Source organism: Talpa occidentalis, unplaced genomic scaffold (genome assembly GCF_014898055.3).
Source record: "Talpa occidentalis isolate TD23 unplaced genomic scaffold, MPIMG_talOcc4v2.1 talOcc4.2, whole genome shotgun sequence".
Taxonomy (NCBI): domain Eukaryota; kingdom Metazoa; phylum Chordata; class Mammalia; order Eulipotyphla; family Talpidae; genus Talpa; species Talpa occidentalis.
Genome location: NW_023602073.1, coordinates 112,796,332 through 112,816,996, shown reverse-complemented (window position 1 = coordinate 112,816,996; position 20,665 = coordinate 112,796,332). Strand labels below are relative to the sequence as shown.

Here is a 20,665-nt window from a genome sequence, read left to right as displayed (position 1 = left end):
GTCTGCGCGCCATGTGGGACCCTCCTCCGGTGGCCAGGGAGCAGCCAGGGATCGAACCGGCACTGCAGAGGCTGCGGGCAGCTTCGCAACCCAGCGCTCAACCGCTGCGCCACCGGGGAGGCCCATTGGTTGATATTTTAACCATTAGTATTCTACATACTAGAATGCTTTGTTATAACAAAAAAATTCTTACTACTTTTTATATCAGACATGTACAGGAGAACTCACTGTGAGGTTGGTAAATAATTCATTCATTCACAATATAAACCATCAACTGATTTAAAGTTGTGAAGTTATTTTTTAATTTCAGATTTCCTTAAAACGAGGTACACCTATTTATCATGTGCCCATATCATTATTTACCCTCTATAAATAAAGTGACAGGAAAAAATAACACATTCAGATAAGGCAACACTACATATTATACCTAGTAATTTTGCAATTTAAAGTAATACATGCTATACTTTGTCATGGTCTTTATATATATATATATGTATATATATACTTTTAATACACACACACACACTCACACCCCTCTGCTGGTCAGAGAGAAGAGGTTTTCTTAGAGCTTTGACATCTTCCACCTTACTTTCATTGTTTCAATCAAAGTTCCCACATCAAGAAAAAAGTTAAATAAACACAATAATAAGTATAGACCTTTTCCCTTGAAGGACGAATCAAAGTTAAAAATAAAAGTGTTAGGTTTTGCAAATATAAGTCAATTTAAACTGTATAAAAATCAACTTGTGACAAATTTTAACAAGTTTTGAATGTTTATATACATACATGTGTAGATAATATATATACATAAATTATATATTAACTCTCTCTCTCTCTATATATATATAAATATATATGTATATATAAAGCCAGGAGTTGATGACATAAAGAATAAGATCAACTTTTTTTCAAATTATCTGATCTTAAAATGCCTACAATTTTTGTGTCTCTGAAAAGCATCAGAACAAGCCAAGAGGAAGACTAGGATTTGAGGAAGAAATGCAATGACTCAGACTGCAGTGTCCACTCAGAGAGTCCCTGTTTAGGGAAGAGACCAGTAGCTGCATTACTGCTGTACAAGGATCTTTGTATGGAAGAGATTTTGAACTTGCCCAATAAATAAAAACCCCTGGGGCATGTGTTTACTATGATATCGTTTCTGTCGGCATTTGCTTCCTGCACTGAAGGGTCATTTGTTGGGGTTATGCTTGGAAAGTATAAAAACATTCCCAGTAAAATCATGGCATAATCATCTAGGTAGAACACTGGATGGAAGGAGAGAATTTGACACACCCACTTCCTTCCTGGGGAAACTCTCCAATGTGTCTACCAGGGCTCCGTGCAGTAGAAGACACAGCAGCCCACTCAGGGCCTGTAGTGCTTTGCTACAGAACTGAACCCAAAAAGCATCAGACCAGACTGGTGGGCATACCAAATGCCAGACTGGAGACGGCCTCCTCCTCTTAAATATAGCCTATGAACCAATCTTTCTAATGCCAAAAGGAAGTCCATACCCCCACACTGTGTATAAGGCCATTGTCCGGGACTGGAACCATTTCTTAGATCAGCTTCTATCATTACACAGAGAAAGAAATACACACACACATATCCACACCCATTCACCCTTTCTTCAGAATTCGTATTTGAGTTGGGATTTCAATTTGACAAATGCTATGTGAAATCAAGCTCCAGGCTGAGAAAATGAAGTCAGCTTCTCAGAAAAGAGCTCCACTCACTCTGAGCCAAATCTGCTCGAGCTGTTATTTGTACACAAGTGCCATCGCATTGATGGGAATTTGGAAGGCGGCACCGAAAACAGCATTTAGCCAGGGAGCATAATCCTTTACAGCTCTGTGGCGATTCCGCTTCAGCAGTGTTGGACCACCCAGGAGCCACTGGATGCATGGAGCATTTCAAGATCGGCCTACTTTCCCATCAGTTTTCCCTTTGAAACTTTAAGCCCGTCAACCAGCACAATCTCATACTGATCAGCAGACATGGGTAATTTCTTAGTCTGACATCTTGAGACACAGTCAAAATTCAAAGGGTAAATTACATATGAAAGGCAGTTGGTTTGGACTGAACTGTGACTGATGGCTTAGGAATAGTATCTGATTTTATAGTATTCTGTACTTCTAAAGCTGGTCATTACAGTAGCCTGCATACATGACTCCTGGGACCATTTTATGTTATAGAACTTTTACTTGCCAGGGAAATTTATGTTGATGGACTACAGCTTGCCCATCCAGCCCTGCAAGCACATATACATTTCTTTTTCATAAAGTTAATCTGGTGTTTTTATGAATTGTTTGTAGGAAATTCAAAGCTCAAGAAAGGGTCAACTGGCTCAGAAGGAAAGCATGGATACCATTAACCATGCCACTCAGCTTGTAGAGCAAGCCCATCATATGAGAGATAAAATCCAAGGTAAATAAATATATGTTCTCTATCCATGTTGCTGCAAATGGCATGAGTTTATCTTTTTTGATTGCTGAATAATATTCCATTGTGTATATATACCACATCTTCTCAATCCAGTCATCTATTTTGGGACATTTGGGTTGTTTCCAGGTTTTACCTATTTTAAATAATGCTGCAATAAACATAGGGGTACAGGTGTTCCTTTGAATCAATGTGTTTGTGTCCATTGGGTAGATTCCCTAGGAGTGGAATTGCCAGGTCATATGGCAGCTCAATTTTTAGTAGACTGCGGAACCTCCAGACAGCTTTCCATAGTGGTTGGACCAGTTTGCACTCCCATCAGCAGTGTAGGAAAGTTCCCTTTTCACCACATCCTTGCTAACATTTGTTGTTGCTTGTTTTTCTGATATGTGCCATTCTTACTGGTGTCAGGTGGTATCTCAATGTGGTTTTGACTTGCATTTCCCTGATTATAAGGGATGTTGAACATTCTTTCATTTGCCTGTTGGCCATTTGCATTTCCTCTTTGGAGCAATGTCTTTTAAGTTCTTCTGCCCATTTCTTGACTGGATTGTTGAGTCGTGTGAGTTCTTTGTATATCTTTGTGATCAGTCCCTTATCAACTGACTGGAGCGCAAAGATTTTTTCCCAATCAGTGGGGTCTCTCTTTGTTTTGGTCAATGTCTCTTTTGCTGCACAGAAGCTTTTCAGTTTGATGTAATCCCAGGTGTTTATCTTTTCCTTGCTTTTCTTTGCTTTGTGTGATGAATCTTTAAATATGTTTTTGAGATGTATGTCTTGTAGTGTTTTACCTATATTTTCTTCTGTATATTTTATGGTTTCAGGAAGGAATTATGTTCAGTGAAATAAGCCAAAGGAAAAAAGAAAAATAGTGCTTGGTTTCACTTATAGCAGGAATACAGGGGAACCAAATAAGACATCAGTGTATAAAAAAAAATAACAGTACAAAGCACAACAAAGGGAAAACAGACAATTATAAATCAGAGACATCCTGCAGGGGAGGAGGAGGGAGAGGGATTAGAGGGAGGGAGGGAGGGCACAGGGGGACTGAGGTGATGGTGCACCGGTGCACGGGTGCACTGGTAAAGGAAACTCTATGGGGACTATACCTGAGGGTAGGGGGAAGCAAATATTGTTTAAAAATGAACAATGATGTAAAAAATAAAATTATTGAAAAAAATGAAAAAAAAATAAATGTATGCTCTTCTGGTTCAGCTTAATGGCAAGCAATTAACAACCATTGAATAATGGCTACTGTTAGTGCTTACTCTGTACCATGAACTGTGGCTAGAATGTTTAAACTTATGTAGTCTTCACTACAAGTTTGTTTACCTGGCATTTCTGAGCACTCATCCTTACTCACCACTGTTTATTTTCAAGAATAAATATACAGAATCATTCCCTTTGCAGGCATTTCGCAGAAGTAGCAAGATAGTGTGCCTTTCTGGCAGAGTCAATTGCATGCTTTGGTGTCTTTAAAATGCCATGGTTGAGTAGGAGTCATGTGTTTTTTGTTTGTTTTTTTTTTTATTTGCAGAGAAAACACTACCTTTAGAGTGGCAATAACTGCCCACTAATCTAAATCACCCTAAAGTGTCCCAATGATGTTCTTTCTTAAGACCAGGCAGGAAACCTCCTCTGGTCCCTAATCCAGAAGGAAATCAGGGAGGGCGCTTGTGCTGTGAGGTTTCTTTGCCCTAAAGCATCATGGCAAATTTTACCTTTCCTCTTGGACCACTTCTTATTCATGTTCTAGCTTCTGATATGTGCAAGTTGCATTTGAAGGCTATCTTCAGCATGCACTGAAAGCCAACCTTCAGTTTGCCAACAGAAAATAAGCAACTTCATTTGTTCCAAGATAAAGAGAATTTCCTTGGGTTACAGTCTACTAAGATGCAGTATTTGTATTTCCATAGTTTTTCTTATCCTACTATGAAGCACTAGATAACATCAAGTGCACCTCAAGGCACATTGGCAGTAAAGGAAGCCACAGTGGGAGATTCTTATCTTTATACAGAGGTTTAGGGGGTGTATTCCAAGCAAAGGGGTATATGGAGCCAAGATTATTCATTTTCTTTATTTCCTTTAGTGCCTATAAAACACAGTAAAAACAAATGCCATGCATTTCAAATGTTCCCACCTCACATTCTTTTTTTTTTTTTAAGATTATTTATGCATACAAGAACTAGGGTACAGGCCAGTGGTGTGGAGGGTGAAAGGATTCATCAGAGACAGAGCAGGGAACAGAACAAGCAGATTGACTGAAATATGCTGCTGAGGGGAGCAGCAGGCGAGGCAGGAGCGGTCTGCTGTGCCATGTGGATCTCTCCCTGGCTGGGGATCGAACTCGTGCTGCAGTGGCTGCGGACAGCTTCATAGGTTGCATCTTAACCTCTTGTGCCACCAGGGAGGCCCCCCACCTCCCATTCTTACTATTTCACACTTTTACATCTATCAATGAAACATTACTTTCATATAACATGTTAGAGTTACCATTGACTTATTCAAAAAGGAACCTAGATTAGCTAGCTGACTTCCTCTAATTAAGAAATAAATGCCCCTCAAGGCAGTAGATAGTCAGCATCCAAGTAAGCTATTCAGAGAAAATAATTCCCCTTTGCTTTTGTAACTCAAAATTTGATTCTAGGGTATTTTATTTGGAAAGAATCTAAACCCCCTTATTTGACCCTCTAATTATAGGAAAGTTGAAAATAGGTCAAAAGGAATGTAAATGGGAAACAATAATTTCCTTCATTTTTTTAACCTTATAAAAATAATGGTTTCCAAAGACCAAACAAAAATATTGTTTCCCTTTCCTTTTTCTAATCTATACCAGAAATGGCTAAAACAAAATGGACCAAAATTGTAAATATAATATTTGCATCAAAATGCCAAAGAATTCAGTACTGTAAGAGCTAGGTCTGAGGAAAAAAAAATCCATTTGGTTTATTTCAGGGGTTCATATTTTATAATTTTCTTTAAAAACAAACATTTAATCCCTTTATAAGCTTTTTCTTTAGCCCATTTTGTTTTTCCTGTAACTTTCTCAAAAATGGTTATAGCTTTAAAAACCTCTTCCCCCATTTCTCTCCCTCTAAGAAATTCAGGAATGCTATAATATATACCAATAGTGTGTCATTCCTTATTCCCAGACATTCCTAAAATAACATAAAATACAAGCCCTTTTCCTGGTTCTGATTTATGTAACCCTCTTGTTTTTTCACCCATTTTGCCTGGACAACCACACAGATCGTAGTAAGCCATAGACACTCAATTCCATTTATGCCAGGAGATAAAAATCTTCCTCCTGGAACTGCTGTAGGACATGATGGCAATTACATAACTTTTATCTGATCCCATGTAGAGGACGGGGGAGTCAGAGAACTATTCATGTCTACTAGTATTTAGACAATTCATTTAATTCTGAGCCTCAGAAATCTCTTTAGTTTTCAAATACTCCATCCTGCTGATGGAAATGAGGTGAAAATCACCCAGAGGTAAAAAGGCATAATCTTGACAAGTAGTCATACTGCAAAAAGCAAATCGAATTGAGATATCTATATGTCTCTCTATATGTAAGCACTCACACCATACTATAACGCATCTCTAATTAAATCATTCTGTGGGGCAATCCAAAAGACCCTCTTGAATACCTGTCAATATTCTCTCATTTTTGCTTAGAACCTTGATCAAATTCTTGGCTAACATACAATTAATATCTCCAATGCATCCTACATACAATAGGCTATGTGTTTTATATAATAGGTTGTTCAAAGACTCCAGATTTGTTAGCATTAATTAGCATTCTCAACTCACTGTGGAAACCACCCACAGCTGGCATCAGGGGTAGGCTCTGCATTACTTCCATTCCCTTTCTGAAGACTTCAAATGGGGCCAGATCTTACCCTGATTGCCCACCTGCATCTACGCAGGTGTCTCTTTTTTCTCAGCAAACCTTCCCCTTTCTAAATGCAGCACTCTGCCTGCCTGTATCTATGTAGAAGCCTTTTTTTTTAATTAATTTATTTATTTATATAAGCACTGGGTACAGTCAGAAGCACGGGAGGGTGAGAGAATTCACCAGAGCCAGAGAGGGGAACAGGACAGGCAGACAGACGAAATACACTGCTGAGGGGAGCAATGGGCACGCCAGGAGAGGTCTGCGTGCCCTGTGGGACCCTCGCAGGCAGCCAAGGATCAAGCCGGCGCTGCAGAGGCTGCGGACAGCTTTGCAGCCCAGCACTCAACCGCTGCACCACCAGGGGAGGCCCTATGTAGAAGTCTTTTTCCCCTTCAGTTTCCTTAATAAACTTGCTGTGTGCTGCTGAAAAAAAGGGGGTGGGGGGTGACACCAAATGGGAAGCAGAGAAGTGGTGTGGTTTCCTTAGGTTTACTTTCTCCCTGAAATATTTGGTGATTGCCAGGGTCAACCCATTTCCAAAGCATGAAGCTCAATATGCTTTGAGTGAAGCTCTTTTTCCACGGTGGGATCAGCACTGCCCATTGTCCTCACTGACGTGTGATTTCAGTGGCAAAAAATGTAAAATACCCTGTCATCTCTCTCTCTTATTTCTCTCATTGTTCTTTCCTTTCAGAGATCAATCAGAAGATGCTCTATTATGGAGAGAAGCAGGAACTTAGCTCTGAGGAAATCTCTGAGAAGCTGGTGTTGTCTCAGAAGATGCTAGAGGAGATTAGACACCGTGAACTATTCTACACCCAACGGGAGCTTGTGGATGAGGAGGCAGATGAAGCCCATGAATGTAGGTGTATGCAATGTGTAATGCCCAGCACATGTCTGCCTTCTTTGTGAGGCCTGGAGAGGACAAAGAGTCTCAAGGCAACATTTGGTAAAAGCAGCACATTCCCAACATTCAGAGCTATTTAGAACTTATATTTGACAGGGAATCAGAATTATGAGATCCAGGCTTAATCTTGAACTTTTGAGGCACAACTGAGATTCCATAGGGATTCTATAGAACCTTTAGTCCTGAGATGAAATTGGGACTTAGCAGTTGATAAACATATTTAAAACAGGGAGAAGAAGGCTAAGGGAACCAATTCCTGGAATAGTAAGAGAAATCTTGAGAGGAAAAATAAAGCTACAAACCCAGAAACCTAATGAAATCTATAAATGACTTAATGACTTTTAACTCTGAACCTGCTATAGTGCCTTTAGTGATGAAAGTAGGCAACAAATACAGTAATACTAGTGACCCTATAACTTGGTCACTGTATAAATAATCAAAAACCAACAATCCACTCTAAATGTATTCATTTAAAACAATAGCCATTTGTCTGTTCTTAATCTTACGGGCCAGGATTTTGGACTGGACAGCTCCTCTCTGCTCCATATGACATGGGCTTAGCTCACTCAATGTCTGGGGCCTTCACTGGAATGACTGGGTCTCATACTGCACGTGGGTGTCACCCTGAAGGAGACTTGCCCAGATTGTTCATGCAGTGATAGCCTTTGAAGAGGGTAAGATGGAAAATGAAGGGTCTCTCGAGTCTTGGAACTCAATGAAATCTTTACCCATCCTATTCATGAAGACCAGTCCAGAGACAGGTAATAAGAAAGCAGACTCCATTTTTGATGGAGAAAAATTACAAAGAATTTGTGTCCAGGCATGATTTGTTTGTTTTTGTTTATACATGCACTGGGTACAGTCAGAAGCACAGGAGGGTGAGAGAATTCACCAGAGCCAGAGCAGGGAGCAGAGCAGGCAGAAGGACCGAAGTACACTGTCCATTTTAATCTATACAATCAACAAAAGAGACCACAGATTTACATATTTTGCATATTACACATTTTAACTTATAACATTAAGTGAATCAATAATTGAAATCATAGCAGTTATTGACCCCACCTCTAGATTTTGTTATTCAATGCATTAACAAAGAAGTACATATACTATTATATTGCCAACTTTTTTTAAATATATTGGTCTCTTTTTTCATTCTGTGGCATTTGTGTTTAAAAATATTTTAAGAAGGGGTTGAAGGCTTTGCTAGATTGCAAAAGGAGCCCATGAAACAAAAAGGTTTAGAACATATCTACATAGTTATTTTCCTACAATTGTCACTATCAACTTCCGCTAACGGTATTATGATACTCTGAAGACTATTCTTCTTGACATAAAAGCAAATTGCAATAGCAAAAACAAAAAGTCTTGAATAAATAAGAAGTAAAGTACAAACCTTAGACCCCATTTCTTTCTTTTTTAAATACCTTTTATTTTATTTTTTAAGATTTATTTATTTATTTATTTATACAAGCACTGGATACAGTCAGAAGCGCAGGAGGGTGAGAGAATTCACCAGAGCCAGAGCAGGTAGCAGATCAGGCAGAAGGACTGAAGTACACCGCTGAGGGGAGCAGAGGGTGGCAGGAGAGGTCTGCGTGCCATGTGGGACCCTCCTCCGGTGGCCAGGGAGCAGCTGGGAATCCAGCCAGTGCTGCAGAGGCTGCGGGCAGCCTCGCAACCCAGCGCTCAACCACTGCGCCACCTCGGAGGCCCATTAAACCCCATTTCTAAGGAGGATGAGGTCAACAGTCAAGAAAGCTGGAGCTCTGAGGTCACAGGCAGAGGCTTCCAAGACCCTTGTCTACTTTAACAATTATATCTCCCATTTAACCCTCTTCTACCTACCGAATGCATTTTCAACCATTTTCTTTACTCAGTAAAGAAACTATATCTTTTGCTCACATTAATAAGAAAAAAATACAGGACCTTAGCAAGACAGACTGATATTTCCTGGAGAAAATAGAATTAAGGCATATTGCCAATGCATGTACCTTTGGTCAAAGAATTTAAGATACATACCAAATTTAAGAATTTATCATTGCCATGTAATTTTCTTTCCACCCAAAGTAATGATTTTGGTTTTACCTAAAGGAACTAACTAGAAACAGTTGTCTGCAGAGGATCCAGAGAGTAAGTGATTGTGAACATCATTTGTCAGTAACGGAAAGATTTATTTTTATTATTTTTAATAGTAAGACTTACTATCAATATATCCAAAACTCCTTTATTTGACAAAATAATTAATAACCTGGGTAATAATAAGCATAATATAATGGCATGGTTTCAACATAAAACATAATCTCAGTGGGAAAACTAATCAAACCTTTCTTTTTGCTGAGTATTGTCCAGGAACTCAAATCCTACAAAAAAGAATTATTTTTCTTCAAATATAAAATGTAAGGCTATTTTTGTGAACAATATTAATCTCTATTGCTGAAGGAGGCATAGTCAGACACGTTTGTATGTTTGCCAAATGCTGGATGGAGGAGATAAGAGAAGCCCAGATGAGACTCTATATCTTTTCTTCCTAGTGTTGAGCCAGGCTGAGAGTTGGCAGCGACTCTACAATGACACTCGCTCTCTGTTTCCTGTTGTTCTGGAGCAACTGGATGACTACAATGCTAAGCTGTCAGACCTCCAGGAATCACTTGACCAGGCCCTTGACCGTATCCGGGATGCGGAAGACATGAACAGGGCTACAGTGGCCAGGCAGCGGGAGCACGAGGTATAGTGCTCACTAATTAAAAATGCATTTCAGGCATAGACAATGTCAAATTAAATCAAGAAGGAAAGCTGATATACAATTTTTTAATACCAGTATATTTAAATATTTATTTTTTTTAGATACTTGCACTTTTTGACACAGTAGTTGTTAATTTTTGTGTGCATGTAAAATCTAGTTGAAACTTTCTAACAGTTTAGTTCTTGCAATAATAAGAACTTAACTGTACCTGGGGGTTGTGTCCATGTATATAGGTATGTTGCTTCTCCAAGTGAGTCAGATAATCTGTTTCGATATGTGACTTATATGGAGCAGGCTGAGCTTGAATACTGAAGCATGCTGAATAGTGCTAACAATGTGATTTTCTTAGTTATTAGTTTCTGAGACTTTCTTTTATTGAAATTGAAATTTTCTATGGATATATCTTCACTGGTTTCAAAGTTAATTGTATTCATCTCTGTCTAACATTACATGTAAGTGGGGGAACTTGGACGATGCTGTTTTCTAGCTATTGCAAATGAACTTATCATGCAGTGCTACTTTCACATAACTTTGAAGTGTGGTTATGACCTCAGGGTGTTAGCAACATTCCCATAAGGAAACCCAGATACTAGGCAAAGGGGTCATATCTCGGACTCTGTAAAAGGAAACTGCTCTGAGAGAGCTAACTAATACAAACCTTTTTTTTTTAACTTCCCTTCCTTAGATATTTTAATATACCTGCTTTAAAACATAGCTTTTTGTGTGGTGATAAGAATAATTAACCCCAGATAGTCATACTGTATTAAGCTTGATGGGTATAGAGGAAAAATTGATTTTTTTTAATGTTCTTGCATTAAGAGATGTTCCAATGGGATTCTTTTCTGTTCCTTGACCTTTCTCTTCCCTGTAGCAATGTGTTTAGAGAATATGAGTTCCATGCTTCCTTCCCACTAAATCAGGAAAGGCTGCAGGGAGTAATAAAGGATGTTACAGTGAACTTAGAAAGCTTTAAAATACGTTCCATAGCTAGTCTATAATTATTTCCATGACATCCTAGATGATATGATAGCTTACATATTTCAACTCCAATTTAAATAACCATTTTTAAAGTAACTTCAACTCATTTTGATTCACATCACTTTTCCCTCCTAAAATTTCATACTGTGTTGCTTTCAAATACCGAACACATTTGAAGCTCCATAATATTTCTTCAAGAATCACAACATCCCTGTCTTTAGAATCCAAAGAGGAGTATAAAAATTAAGTCATTTATCAAAAACTCTATTAGAACTTAGACAATTTCTGTTCTCATAAAGTCTGATGACCTAACATATAGCTCAGAGTGCCATGCAGCAAGATCACATCATATGCTTTGACAACAGGGCCATTTAAAAATTGTAAAGGGACTCTAACATTGTTTTATGTGTTTTCTTCCTGCTGAAATGAGCTATTCATGCCTGGTTCAAAGTTAGCACATAATAAATGCTTTTTTGAATTAATTCATTTCCTACTACTGTAAACATTGGCCTTACATTCAATCCTATACCCTTAGACTCACTTTGCATTTATGGAGAAGAGTCCAGGGTCCTCTTTGGATAGTTAACTCTTTTGAGATGATGATATTGGAGATGAAGTACAACTAAGTATTTCAAAGCTCCCATAGTACTTACTTTTGTTATCTCCACATTTAAAAAGAAACAGCATCAGTCTGGTAGAGTTTCCCAAAGTCACACTGCTTTCAGGTGGTGGTGTTAGGATAGGAACTTGAATTCATCTGAATGCAGTGACCACAAGTTGACATGTGCCACTCACCCTGGTGCTTTATCTGAAGTGAACTTCTCTCTCTCCCCTGACTTCCTTCCTGTAGAAACAATACGGGAGAGTAGGTGAGCAGGTGGAAGGAGTGAACACTTCTCTGCAGACGTCTTCAGACTCTATGGAAATTTCTTATCTGACCCTATCAGAATTTGATGATATAATAAAGGTAAGGACCCATGTGTGACTTGCTCAGGTTTGTATTTATAGCATATTGGGTCAGTGACTCAGTGTCATGAAGAATAATCAAATCCAATTCAAACATATCAAGTCAGCTGATGTAAAAATAAGGCCAGAAGACTTTTTTTCAGTTTCTTTCCTTATACAGTAGCTACTAGTCATATATGGCTACTCAATTTAAATTTAGATTACTTAAAATGAAAAAAATTTAAACTTTACTTCCTCAGCCACATTAGCCACATTTCAAGTGCTCAATAGTACCACATGTGTCTAGTGGCAGCTATATTGGACAGCACAGATACCATTACAGAAAGTTCTATTCGAAGTACAAATCTATGTCCATCCTACTCACTCTTTACTCATTAAACTGTGTGTTTAATAAAGCTTACATTCAAAATCAATAAATGGGGCCTCCCTGGTGGCGCAGCAGGTTGAGCGCAGTGCTGTGAAGATGTTCGCAGCCTCTGCAGTGCTGGTTCGATTCCTGGCTGGCCAGGGAGATTCCTACATGGTGCGACAGACCTCTCCTGTCACCCCCGCTACTCCCCTCAGCAGTGTATTTCAGTCAGTCTGCTGGTTCTGCTCCCCACTCTGTCTCTGGTGAATCCTCTCACCCTCCCTCGCCTCTGGCCAGTACCCCAACTCTTGTATAAATAAATAAATAAATCTTTTTTTAAAAAATCAATAAATGTCACATTTATACAGCAGAAATTTTCCATAAAATGCAGTGAGCAAAGCCTTCCTGAGATTACTCTTAGCTCATTTTTACTACCTTCGAATGGATATCATTTCAAAGTTATCTGATCACTATCTTATCCTTTGATAATTTCAGCACCAAATTTCCTCTTTTCTCCTCTATCCCCATTCCCATCACTCTCCTTGGTAACATCAAAATCCAAATGGATGAGCTAACCAGCTCTCAGGCCTTCATCTCCTTGAATTGTGTCCAACAAGCTTTTCTTCCAGTTCACCTCTATTATCAGTCCCATGCCCATACCCATGTCTTGCCTTCATTATTGGTACTTCCTCCCAAATCGTAGTTTCAAGTACCTCTCTCCTTGAATTCTATCTTCTTAACTCACTTACACTAGAATGCCCTTCCCAACAGTTCTCTGGCCCCATTGAAACCTTCTTCATCTCATTTACCTCACTCCTCTAAAATCTTCTCCTCCCTACTTAAATGGCTAAAAATATCAATATAATATAATCATTCTTTGCAAACACCCTTATCTTCCATATCTATCTATTCTCCTTTGATACTCACCTGAGTATTCACATCCTCAGTGAAGTCAAACATCCCCAGTCTTGTGACCAACCAGAGTAGCCAACACAACTGGCAGAGAACTCACCTCTCCATCTATCATTTTCAGCTAGTAATTTTCTTCTTGCTTTACTGGAACATAAACATCTCCCCTCATCTTTCTTCCTCAAATCTGCCAAATCTACATCTATATTGCCCTCGTCGATCCCACTGAATCTCATGGCTTTAAAAAACAATTACCTGCAGCTCAGGATTCTACCTCCAGCTCAGATACCTCCACTGAATTCCAAACTCCTCAATCCAAATGCTTAATGTTTTCAAATAAAACTCCGTGTGGTATATAGCAAAATCACAGTTTCATCTACCACTTACATGTGTAATAGGCATATCAAACATAACATGTCTTGAATAAAACCCTTTTTCCTAGTCTCGCCTGTCTCAGAAAGTGCCACAACCCAATAGCTCAAATCAAAGCTCTAGGGTCATTCTTGACTTTTCCTTTTCCTCACTTTCATTTCAGCAAAATATACCTGCACTATGTCCAAAACAGATCCTGATTTCTGCCCCTACCCTCTTCTCTACTGTTACTCTTTTATCTGAGTCACCTCACCTCCAGGGCAGACTGCCATGAAAGCCTCCAGCTCATTATTTGCCTCCACTCTTGCCCTCAAGGCTCATGCAATAGCAGAACAATCTTTTAAAATCAGATCAGATTACATTATTTCTCTTACATATAACCTGCAGTGACCTTTAATGTAAGAAACAAGCTTGTCTTACTATATGTCCCATGAGGCTGTAAGTGACCTGAATCTAGCCCAGGTCTCTGACCTTATACTACACTCTCTCCCTCACCCACTAAATTCAAGCCCACGCCTCTTTGTTACACTCCTACTCCACTTTATTTTTCAAACACACCATACTTTTTCTTGCCTCAGGAGGACCTTTGCAACCGCTATCCTCAGATCTTCAAAAGACTGATTGTGAACATTTAATCCAAGTGGGTCTCTTATCTTCAATCACTCTCCAACCCATTTACCTTTTGTATTTCATTCAAAATAGTTTTTATTACCTGAAATTAGCTTGCTCACTTATTTGATTTATCATTATCCATATTTTCTCACTGGACTGTAAATTAGTTGAGAGTAGAGACTGTGTTTATAACTATGTATTCTATCTCTTGTAAGAATGCTTGTCACATGGTAGACACCCAATGAATATTTGTTGACTGAATAGAGGAAAAGTAGAATGTCAACAGTACTTTATCTGCCTATATAATTAAAAACAATTTATTTTAAAGTTTTTTCCTCAGATGACCAACCTAATGTTAGAGGCTTAAAACTGTCTCCATAAAAACAAATCCTATGTGCTAGGATCTGTGTTATATTCTGGAAATTCAAGAATAAATTAAACATAGTTTCTGCCTCCCAGGATTGTATGTTCTGGTGAGTGTAATACTCAAGTGAAAGGATTAGCATGATGTGATGGGTGTATAAAAGAAAATATGTGGCAACACTACGCTATTTTGGGGAGATTGGAGATTGATTCATAAAGGAAGTGATATTTTAGCTGAATTCAGAAATATAAATAAAAATTTTCCAGATGGATCAAACAGAAGAGAAAGGAAAGGTATTCCAGACAAGGAAAATGTATATGCAAGGACCAGAGCCAAAAATAATAATGGAACTTAAAGTCAACAATCGGTCAGGTTTAGACCATGGAGTATAGTGGGATGGGAGGTAGTAAGAAATGATGAAAATGATGAGAGAGGAGGGGTCAGTGAATGAAACCATGTTAAGTAATTGGATTTGAGCCTACAAAGCAATTGGCTGATTTTAAGACAGGAAATAGCATGATCAGATATGCTTAAAAGAAAAATCACCATTCCTGTATGTTAGTAGAGAATGGATTAGACGATTGAAAGACTGGGTTCTAAGAGAGCAAGCAGTAAGAGAGAGGACAGAGCTAAGTCCTGAGGAACACCAAATGTTATGTTTTCCTTTCTAGTCAGTGTTCATTCCTAGGAGACCTGGAATGGTCAGTGTCCCAGAAGCTAAGTGTATTTAGCTTCATTTATTTTGTTTTCAGATCAGAGATGGCAGTGCATGTCTGAATGCCAAGGAAGCAATCAGTAGAGGAGAAGGATTTGAAGATGCGAGCGAAATAGACCTAACCTGAAATTTACTGAAGGAAGAATAGATATTATCTTTTGATGCTTCCAGGAAAATATGCTTTAAATTCTTTTTTTATAAAGATTTATTTATTTATGCATACAAACCTGGGGTATAGTCCAGAGGTGCGGGAGGGCAAGAGGATTTTCCAGAGACAGAGTGGGGAACAGAACAGGCAGACTGACTGAAAACACTGCTGAGGGGAGCAGTGGGTGAGACAGGAGAGGTCTGCTGTGCCATGTGGGTATCTCCCTAGCTGGCTAGGGATCAAACTCATGCTGCAGAGGCTGCAGATAGCTTCATAGTGCTGCGCTTAACCCGTTTTACCACCAGGGAGGCCCGCTTTAAATTCTTCTAAATTATCACAGACATAATGCAGGGGAGGAGAAGGGAGAGGGATCAGAGGGAGGGAGGGAGGAACACAGGGGACTGAGGTGATGGTGCACAGGTGCATAGGTGAAGGAAATTTTATGGGGACTACACCTGAGGGTGTGGGGGGAAACAAATATTATTTATTTTTTTAAAGATTTATTTATTTATGCATACAAGAGCTGGGGTACAGGCCAGAAATGCGGGGGGGGGGGGCGCGGATAATAGGATTCGCCAGAGACAGAGTGGGGAACGGAACAGGCAGACTGATTGGAATACACTGCTGAGGGGAGCAGTGGTCAAGATAAGAGAGGTGTGATTCGCTGTGTGGGTTTCTCTGTGGCCGGCCGGGGATCGAACTTATGCTGCGGAGGCTGCGGATTGCTTCATAGTGTGGTGCTTAACCCCTTGTACCACCAGGGAGGCCCGAAGCAGATATTATTTAAAAATGAACAATTACGTAAAAATTAAAAAATAAAAATAAAATAACTTCTTCTAAATTAAATTCATTTAAAAAATATTTTCTTTAGAATGTATCAGGGATTTATGCTGAAATAGATGGAGCCAAAACTGAGCTACAAGGAAAGTTATCCAACCTGAGTAACCTCAGTCCTGATTTAGTCCAAGAAGCTATTGACCATGCACAAAACCTTCAACAAGAGGCTGATGAACTGAACAGGTAACATCCTAGGTTTGGAATGCAAATATCTACATAGGCTGACTCAGGTATCTTTATTCCAATTTCACATGTCAGAATTACTGGGATCCAGGTTAGCCAGTTGCTATTAGGGTTGGATTTGTTTCTTGGTTGCTTGGTCAGTCGATCATTGCTCATTATTATTGCTTTGAGGAGACAATTTTTAATCATAAAAAAATCTGTCAGATTAGAGAACTGTGTTGGGGGGGGGATTCTATTCCACAGTTATTAATGGGATGACCTAATGCATTTTGGTAAAGGCAAAGTGCCTTTATATTGGTCTAAAGGCAGAAGTTATATATCAAAACATATCAATAAATCAGATCTCTTTACATCTGATTCTAACATCATCATGTATTTATTTCATAGACAGCATTAGCTTTCCACAACCAAGTATCTTAAATAAAGCTGGCTGGAAGCTGGCAACACATCTGACTTTGGTAAATACTCTAGATACTCCACTGCACCTAGCAGGAACTATTTGAGTTCAACACCTGTTAAGGGAAAATCAATTGACAATTTTCCTCACAGCATCTAGAAGCAAGTCATGCACCCTTTGGGCACTCAATGTAATTGAAATGTACTGAAAGGTTGGATTTGAATTCATGACCCTGAAATAATAGCTAAATAACATGATAGCTATAGAGAAAGTCTACAAATCTGGTAATTAAAGATAAGGAACAATAAAAGTCATGAACAAAATAAAAGCCAATATTAACTTCTGTTCAAAACTTAAGTCACTTTTTATTTCTGATTACCAAAATTTTCAAGCATCCTTCCATATCGCCTAAAAACTGAGAGAGAGAATAAAAGAATGAGAGAGAAAATGTGTCTGGGAGGCTGGGGGAGAGACAGAGAGATCAGTCATTAAAAATCTTGTGAGATGGATTTATATTTAACTCAGTTATGCCCCCAGAAAGTGTGCTTTTGATAGAACCAATAAAATGGAGTTTAGATAAATACTGTTTTGACAATATGCTGTATTTGGTAGAATATTGTTCTTGAGATCCATCCTGACTCTCTTTATCACCCTTTTATAATTCTAGTCACTGCTTCCCACTGATACTTCCCCAAACATACCTTCTCTAAACCCTTCTGTGCATGAATACAAGGAAGAGAGTCCCTGTGACCCCAGAAGTATTAAAACCAAGTGCTGAGAAAGGCTCCATTTCCCAAGGAAGTAAGGAGAAGTAACGACAGGTTTATTTATTAACAGGAATTTGCACAGTTCAGATATGAATGGGCTGGTCCAGAAGGCTTTGGATGCTTCAAATGTCTATGAAAATATTGCCAATTATATTAGTGAAGCAAGTGAATCAGCAGAATTGGCTTTGAACATCACTGACCGAATTTACGATGTGAGTATTACCTTATTTTAAAATTCATCTATATATTGCCTTTCCCCAAATTAATGCCTTTTCTGTTTTCTAATGTCATTTTTTGAGCTTCTGATACAAATAGTAGAAAGGGCAGAACTAAGAAAAGTTCATTTTATTTATCTTATGAAGTAGTGCAAGTTCTTTAAAATGTGCCACACTCCACACAACAAATGCCAAGTCCTTTGACAGCTTTCAAAAGCCAAAAGCCCCTGACTAATACATAATAAAACTACTTCCTGCTGATAGACAAGATACTTTATGCATTTACTCAAATTTTTTCAACCCCCAAATTATTTATTGAAGGGCTTCTACATGCCAAGTACTATTGTGAGTCCCTGGCCAGCATTGTTTTAAGCTCACTGACTTTTCCTCAGAAAAAGCATTAATCTTGAAAATGCCAAGGACATTATTCTCTCATGTTCACATTTGACCTTGATGTTGAGATATGAAAATGCTGCTGTATGAATTTTGCTCTGGTGTTTAACAGATAAACTAAGTCATTTAAATCCAGAAGTCATAAAAAAAAGATGATTTCTTCTGCTGTTAATCTTACTCTCTCTGCACCCAATTCCTCTGTAGGCTGTGAGTGGGATTGATACTCAAATCATTTACCACAAAGATGAAAGCGAGAACCTCCTCCGTCAAGCCAGAGAACTGCAAGCAAGGGCAGATTCTAGTAAGTATCCTCACTTTCCTACCTTCCTTCTCATTTATAGCTACTTCCTTTCACACAGTACTTCTGCATGTACATAGGATTCAATTTTAGGATTAAGGAATAAATGATATTTCAATTGAATAATGTTAATAGTTTCTGTTCAGAGTCAGGATATTTAAAAAAGCAACAATTGGATATGTTTAAGTAAAGTGTGATTTAAAAAAATTTTCAAGTACTGAAATAGTGTGGAGACACATATTTATTCAAGATATGATGAATAGTCTTGTGAATTAAATTGACAAATTCCTAGTAATTTCCCATAAATACCAATTTTTAAGATGATAATGCTATAAAATACATTAAATACTAAAACTATAATACATATAATTAAATCTTTCTTGCAAAATTCAGAAGTCTCTTTAAATTTTTACCTTGAAGGGATGGGTCCTCTCTGTGAGAATCAGGAGGTCATAATAACACAGAACCTTCTGGTTATATGCACTTTCTTGTGGCTAGTGTTATACATTATTTATGGTAATCAGGGCAAATCTAATGACCATATGGAAAGAAGCCTTTCCAAAAGCCAGTTTTTGCTCCTCCTAAAGCAAGCTCCGTCCTAGAGTGAGGATGAAAGAAAGTAAAATCATTTTAGTCAATTTTGAATCTTATGAATTATTATTAAAAACAATTGAATTAACTAAGAATTTCAACCAACATTGCTTATTGCTGAGCTGATATCTCATTCTTAAAGATATTCAGGTATTGACTAATGAGATCTCAAATCCATTATCTAGGTTCTAACTTTTCCCTAAAGGCAAAGATCAAATTGGATACTAAAAATTTCATGTAATTTCATAAAAGCATTTAATTGCAAATCTAACCATGCATCTTCTTTTAAGTGTTACTATATGGAGAAGAAATGCATTTTGTTTTCCAGATGCAGGATATTTAAATAATTAACATAAATCAATTCTGTTTTATATTTTCTGGATAAACAAAGGCAATAAAAATGTTATTTAGATTCTCTATTCTAATCAATTTATGTCTAATCAGTTTATTGTATTAGTCTAATTTCAACAGTCTTTAGAAAAGAAATAGGAAATTAGTGATAAAGAATTGGCATACTAATAGAAAATATTTTAAAATAAGTGCTGCCATATTTGTATATTGCTTTTGTTTCTTGTGATATGAAGACCAGAATAAGTGGGTCTTCATGACATGGTGACATATATTTTTTTCTACTTGATCATTTGTAATGTGTTTTCTCAGTCTTGTCATTATAAAGTTATTAAGCCTCATGAAAGTGACTTTTCTATTCAGAATAGTCAAGTGACTTTTCAATTCTTTTCTTTCTTTCTAATGAAAGCTCTTCGAAGTCTCACTTTTTTTTTTTTAAGATTATTTATTTATTTATATAAGCACTGGGTACAGTCAGAAGCGCGGGAGGGTGAGAGAATTCACCAGAGCCAGAGCGGGGAGCAGAGCAGGCAGAAGGACCGAAGTACCTGCTGAGGGGAGCAGCATGTGGCAGGAGAGGTCTGCGCACCATGTGGGACCCTCCTCCGGTGGCTGGGGAGCAGCTGGGGATCGAACTGGCACTGCAGAGGCTGCAGGCAGCTTCTCAACCAGCGCTCAACCGCCGCGTGACCAGGGAGGACCCGGAAGTCTCACATTTTATGTGCAGATAAATCTCTGAACACTTTGCGTATCTGATCACTTATTTCATGATCTGGTTCAGTTAAATTCCTTCATATATTTATCAACAAAAGGGATACCTGCAGGGTGTAAGGACTGTGTGACTCGGGACTTGATTGACCTTATTCATGCACATGCTTTGTGGCATGAATTCAGATTTTCAATTTGAATTATATTCATCTACTGGACTACATTATAATTTCAGATTACTGTTAATTGAACTCAGTTGTAATGAAATTTCATATTACTATTAATTCATTTCCAAATAACTTTCTATTACCAGTAACCTTTTTTACCAGGCTTGACTTGTCTTCATTATTTATATCAAATAGTTAACAATCTAAAATAAAGTCAGGAAGCTCTTGTTTAAAGGAATCTGCCACTGATTTAACTTGTAAAGTGAAAAATGTTAATGTCAGATCATAATTTCCAAATTGGACACATTTTTATTAAACTATTCTTATAAACATCCAACCTAAAATGGATTTTCTT

General features: G+C 38.1%; 1 protein-coding gene across 2 annotated transcripts in view; it reads left to right on the top strand.

Moving 5' to 3' along the window:
- Nucleotides 1-20,665, top strand: part of LAMA4 (laminin subunit alpha 4) — a 138,006-nt gene that overhangs the window by 62,863 nt on the left and 54,478 nt on the right. For both annotated transcript variants that reach the window (XM_037520257.2, XM_037520256.2), the window contains exons 9-15: nt 2,316-2,427; nt 7,038-7,205; nt 9,782-9,975; nt 11,822-11,938; nt 16,278-16,426; nt 17,661-17,802; nt 18,403-18,499. In XM_037520257.2, the coding sequence (XP_037376154.1) occupies nt 2,316-2,427; nt 7,038-7,205; nt 9,782-9,975; nt 11,822-11,938; nt 16,278-16,426; nt 17,661-17,802; nt 18,403-18,499 (979 nt within the window). The remainder of the gene's footprint in view (nt 1-2,315; nt 2,428-7,037; nt 7,206-9,781; nt 9,976-11,821; nt 11,939-16,277; nt 16,427-17,660; nt 17,803-18,402; nt 18,500-20,665) is intronic.